At 54.6% G+C, this 6,000-nt stretch overlaps 1 protein-coding gene across 1 annotated transcript in view; it reads left to right on the forward strand.

Moving 5' to 3' along the window:
* The window catches only part of SUGP1 (SURP and G-patch domain containing 1), a 40,621-nt gene extending 34,988 nt beyond the window's left edge, over positions 1–5,633 (forward strand). Inside the window, 6 exon segments of the mRNA XM_021083429.1 lie at positions 1,763–1,869; positions 2,719–2,896; positions 3,262–3,368; positions 4,145–4,290; positions 4,639–4,768; positions 5,069–5,633. Of these exon segments, the coding sequence (XP_020939088.1) occupies positions 1,763–1,869; positions 2,719–2,896; positions 3,262–3,368; positions 4,145–4,290; positions 4,639–4,768; positions 5,069–5,095 (695 nt within the window). The 3' untranslated portion in view covers positions 5,096–5,633.

Below are 6,000 nucleotides of genomic sequence, written 5' to 3' on the forward strand. Positions count from 1 at the left end.
ATCCACAAGGGTGGGAGTCTGTTGTCATTATATTTTTCAGATGATATTTGTGACTCATAAATGGCCACCTCATGCTACCTGTCTGACTTTCTCGGCACGCAGGTTGTGCCACCAGCAGAACCCTTTCAACCTCTCTCACTTCATTTTGACTGGAGCTGGACACACAAGCACCTAGATGAGTCGTATGTGTCCTAGCACCAACACCTACAACGATGGACTGGGAGGAAAGATAGCTCACTTAGGTCACAGGGCTGGCCTCTTGGCCCTACCTGCCCAGCTCTGAGAGTGTTTTCTTGCTTAGTGCCTCCCTGGCGCAAAGAGAAAAGCTATTGACTGAAGAGTTTGGGGTTTTTTTTTCCTTCTTTTTTTCTATAGGGCCACACCCAAGACATGGAAATTCCTAAGCTAGGGGTCAAATTGGAGCCGTAGCCGTCAGCCTACACCACAGCTATGGCAACACCAGATCTAAGCCATATCTGTGACCTAGTCCAAAGCTTGCAGCATGCCAGATTCTTAACCTGTTGAGTGAGGCCAGGGATCAAACCTGCATCCTCATGGATACTAGTTGGGTTCTTAATCTGCTGAGGAACTCCTGACCAAAGAGTTTAGATATCGGGGCTCTAGATAGCACCCCTACCCAGGGTTGAAGTACCCAGGGTCAGATTGCTGCTTAAGTGCCAAACCTAGTGCCCACCGTAAAGGAGAGTGCTCAGGTGTGACTGTTTCTCTGATGCACGCACATGCCAGCTCTGAGGTCATGTGCCTGAGGTCCTACCTAAGCTGGTGAAGAAGTGTCCTTCACAGTCTAGGGGACAAGTAAAGGCTCTAAAGTCTCAGGTTCAGGCTCAAGTCCCATTGGCCCACATTTTACGCAGGGGAATCTGGGCAGCTCTCCCCTGCATGCTTACTAATGAAGTGACCCAAGGAGGAAAGGGACTGTGGGCATGCTCCAGACACATGGCAGGTGCTCAGACTTGAGCTCCTTTGTTTTCTCCATGGGGCTCTCCAACTTCCTTCACAGCCCCCACAGACTGAGGAGGGATTGGGAGCATCTGCAGGTAAAGCCCCAGCCCCAACCCCAGTGAGCTGGGAAGACCTGGATCTTTCCATCCTCCCGCAGGGGTCTCTGCACCCTGTTCTGCTTGGCTTTTTCCCCGGGAAGCCACTACCTGAGAGGTGTTTCTTTCCACCACCCAGATGGGGCCATTGCAGCATCTTCATATGAATTAGTGTTGCGGGCTCCAGCCAAGCTCCAAAGCTAAAGCCAAATTAAATGTCAGTTGCTTTAAATATGGTTGGCTGCCTCCCCAGAAGGAGCTGACAGAGCCACACAATTGAGTCTTATGCCAGACTCCCAGCCTGTGTTTCTACACCGGGTGTCTATTCATTGTAGGGCTTTACTTTCAGGAGCTTGTGTGCATGCACAACCAGCTTTCATGTCTCTGGCTTTGCAGATTACCCACTGTCACCTATTAACCATGTGACCTTGAGTGAGGCCCCAGGCCTTATGAGTTCTGGTGTCAGCATCTGCAGTGAGGGTCATAGAGCCTGCCAGAGGGGGCATATGGGGATGAAATTGAGTGCATGTGATAGAGCAGAGCAAAGCCCTCCCAAGGTTAGGTGACATGCATACTAACTGTTCCAACTTAAGGGTCCTGCCATATGCACCAGATGCCACACATCAATACATGGGCTCTGCCTCGCATGCAGGTACAGGGCTGGGCCCATGTCCAATGCTGACCAGCCTGTGTCTTGTTTCTAGTTCAGGACCTCAAGGGTCTCGGCTATGAGAAGGGGAAGCCCGTGGGTCTGGTAGGTGTCACGGAGCTGTCGGATGCCCAGAAGAAGCAGCTGAAGGAGCAGCAGGAGGTAAGGCCATGGGGGGCAGGGGAGGCAGGCTCTATAGGGACTGATGGAGTATTATCCCACCCCACCCTGTGGTGCAGCAGTCATGGTGTATTTTTTCTGAGCCTCCCTGTGCCAGATATATCCCACACAGGGGAGAGGCTCTTGGACAGGCAGATCCCTGTCAATGGCATGCCACCCCTGAGGACCCTCCTTAGCCCACAGTTGGGCCCAGAGCCCAGGCCTTCCCACACTCCCTGGGTAGCCCCTGCAGCCAGTGCTGCACAGTTACTCCCCACTGCACTTGTGGGCTGCTCCCAACTGAATCATCTCCAAATAAGTTTTCCTTACAGTTCCCTCCAGTTTTCAGTCCAGGATAGGCCTGTGTGACACTGGGTGTCCTAAACAATGTGATGGCTGCTCAGTTGATGTTGGGCAGTGTTGGAGTCAGTGTTGGCTCATCAGGGAGTTCCGTGGCCAGGACATAGACAGCTAGAACCATTGGGACAGCTTACCTGAGCCCCCTCCTCCAGGCTGGAAGCCCCATCATGTCACCCTCAAAACCCCTCAGGGGCAGGAGCCCACATTGCCTTCATTTGGTCCACAGTGATGGCGCCCATGATGTTCCAGATTCCAGGCCAGGCTCTGAGCAAAACAAGAGAGGTCCTCCCTGTTCAAAACAGAGATTCAGGGGACTAGAGCATGTCCTGACATGGGACTTAGTGTCTTCCTGAACACTTGCTCCAAGTACTGCTCATGTACCTGCCCCAGGGAGCAGGGGAGAGGGGTGCCCAACATGCACAGGGGAGGTGAGGGGGTAGCCTCCTGCACGTATGGTGCATGGCCTTGCTCACTGGCGCGTGCTGCCCACAGATGCAGCAAATGTACGACATGATCATGCAGCACAAGCGTGCAATGCAGGACATGCAGCTGCTGTGGGAGAAGGCGCTGCAGCAGCACCAGCATGGCTATGACAGCGACGAGGAGGTGGACAGCGAGCTGGGCACCTGGGAGCACCAGCTGCGGCGCATGGAGATGGACAAGACTCGGGGTGGGCCCAGGCTCAAATTACAGTGGTGGGTGGCAGGGGCTGGGTGAGGCCTTGCCTTCAGGGCACTGCAGGCTCAGGAAGCCTCACTCATCTGCCTGGGAGGTGCCTGGAGGCACTGCATGGGTGTCATAAGCCACCTGCCCAGCCTTTGAGGCTTTGAGCAAGAGACTTGCCTTCTTTGTGCCTCGGTTTTTTTTGTGGTAAAAAGATGATCCTCAGCGTGTTCACTGGCATTTGAACATGGTACCCAGAAGGGCTGCTTGGGAGAGCAGGGACCCAGGTCTCTCAGCTAGTTGCCTCATTCCCCATGACCCCAGACTCCCCCCAAGACTCCTTCCTCTCACCTTTACCCCATCTCTGAGCAGAATGGGCAGAGCAGCTGACGAAGATGGGCCGGGGCAAGCACTTCATTGGAGACTTCCTGCCACCAGACGAGCTGGAGAAGTTCATGGAGACCTTCAAGGCCCTGAAGGTAGACCGGGCAGGGCCCCAGGCACCAGTCCCTGCTGTGGGCCTGTCTAGCATGCAGCCTGCGCAGTGTTCCCAGCCCTTCCTACTGCCTCCTTATGTGGCAGGCGCTTGCAGTGGTCTCAGGGCCCCCCTCGCTCACAGGAGGAGTTGGGCCCTCTTGCCTCAGGAGACATCTGCTTATGACAGATGCCATCTGTATAGGGAATTAGCAAATAGTAGCTCAGCTGCTACTTTAGAAACATTCCCTAGGGCTTAAGGGAAATTCTGCTTCCAGTGGAGCCAATTAAGTGCAGTTTATAGGCAAAGCACTTCTCAGGTAGACAACCCCCAGGTACTGGGCTCTCCAGAACGAAAACATTACTCCTATCCTGCCTTTGCACTCAAGAGGAGGTGCAAGGTCTCACGTCATCTTTTGGGGTTTTATAAAACTGCTTTGTACTGCCTAATCTCATTGACCACAGCTTCTTTTTAGCACTCTAGGTAACAAATTGTTCTTGGAACATGGGATTTTTTTCACTGATGAATCGTTAAATCTTGCCCTTGGTAGACAAGACCTGTGTGACCTGTCACCTTGCCTTCTTTGGCTTGGCCACCAGGGAGCTCAGCACTGCTTCTGGCCTTGGGGACCCTAAGAAGGAACAGCTTGATCTTGGGCAAGCAGATGGGCAGGTGGTCCCAGCAGCCAGTGAGGCCATGTAGGGGTGCAGTTTCAGGCCAGAGCTGGAACTGGGAATGTCTGCAGCCCTAGTGGATGACAGCCACCTCCTTGCCCTGCAGGAGGGCCGGGAGCCTGACTATTCAGAGTACAAAGAGTTCAAGCTGACGATAGAGAACATCGGCTACCAGATGCTAATGAAGATGGGCTGGAAGGAGGGCGATGGCCTGGGTTCAGAAGGCCAGGGCATCAAGAATCCAGTCAACAAGTGAGTATGGCCTCCATTGCCAGGGTGGGAGTTGGGGGTGCTGGATGAAAAGTCCCACGTGGAGATACAGGGCCAGGCCTGGGTCCATTCCCATTGCAGCATGGAAGTCTGGGGTATGGACTCTGGTGACTGGGCCGTTGCGCTCTTCATATTCCCACAGTACCAGGAGTGTCCCGGACATTTGTTACCCAACCCAGCATAGCTCCCTCATTGAGCTGCATTGAGGTGCTGCTGCTGAGCCCAGCTGGGTTGGGCAAAGCCTCCCTACCTCAAGCTCAGACCCCTCACTCTCTTTCCCACCTGCACCAGCCCGCTACCCTGCTCACACTGCCCATTGCCCCCATGCAGGGGCACCACTACAGTAGATGGTGCTGGCTTTGGCATTGACCGGCCAGCTGAGCTCTCCAAGGAAGATGATGAGTACGAGGCCTTTCGCAAGAGGATGATGCTGGCCTACCGCTTCCGGCCCAACCCCCTGGTGCGTGCATCTCTGTCCCCCTATGTTGCTTTTGGCTGGGCCTCCACAGTTCCTCCACTGTAGGTGGGTGGTGGTACTGGTAACAGAAGTATTCCTCTTTCTTCAGTCCAGCTAGGCTCCCCTGCAAACCACCCACCTCCTCCACTTGTGTGCTAGCCTTCCTCCCCTCACCAAAGCCTGCCCTCCCTTCTAGAGGATGTGCGTTCAGCTATTGCTGGTAGGTTCTAGAGGGGAGGAACTGCTATCTTTCTTTAGCATAGCATAACCCCCTCCTCTTTTAATCTTTCTCACTTCCCACAGAACAACCCCAGACGGCCTTACTACTGAGTGTTCTGGAGAAATGCACAAATGTACTTTCCTAAAGACTGTCCCTGGACTGTGGAATGTTCCGGCCTGTGTTCCTGCCTGCCTTTCTCATTGTCTCAAGTGTTGTGCTGTGTATTAAAATCCCAGTGCTTGCCTGCCATGGCAGCCTGGTCTTGCCATCAACAGAAACCCCTCCTCTTCCTTAGCAGCAGGGCTGGGCTGGGCAGGTGGGGACAGCACGCTGCTGTGAAGGCTCCCCAGTTTCTGAGGAATCCTGGAGAACCACCTGGACCTTTGTCTACTCATGGGGTCCCCCATCGACCTGGGTTGAGTTGAGGGAAGGACCTTGGCAGCCAGGCAGCCAAGCCTTGGCTGCCCCTGGGCCGGGTATGTCAGGGACTTCCCAGCCTAGCCCTGTACTGCAGGAGGCTGGGGAGGGGTCTCCAGGTAGGGCCCAGTCCTCCCTCAGACCCACAAAGCAGGTGACCCAGGGCACACCTATGCCTGCCACCTCTCTGGCAGGTGGCATTTACAGGGCCCTCCACACACAGCAGACCAGGCCTTAGCTGCCCAAGCTTCCCCATCTGCCTTTCCTTGGTCCTTCAAGTGTGGTGAACTCGTGAAGGAGGGGAGACTAGTGGGTAGCCCAAACCAAGATGTGTGCTGAGAGCTGGCCATGTCTCTAGAGCCTCGCATTTGTGCAGAAACTCTCTTGGGGTATCAGGCCCCTCAACTCACCCACCCTGCCCCACAGAAGGACCCTGTGAACTCTTGGGGCCTGAGGATTCAAGATGATGTCAGCCTTTGGGCAATTCACATAGTCATTTGGCAAACACCGAGCACTGACCATGAACCACGTGGTTGGGATCCGCCCCTGGACAGCCAGTCTGCTGGGGACATGGCCATGAACCCGTAACACAGTTTGA

The sequence above is a fragment of the Sus scrofa genome, chromosome 2 (genome assembly GCF_000003025.6).
Source record: "Sus scrofa isolate TJ Tabasco breed Duroc chromosome 2, Sscrofa11.1, whole genome shotgun sequence".
Classification (NCBI taxonomy): Eukaryota; Metazoa; Chordata; class Mammalia; order Artiodactyla; family Suidae; genus Sus; species Sus scrofa.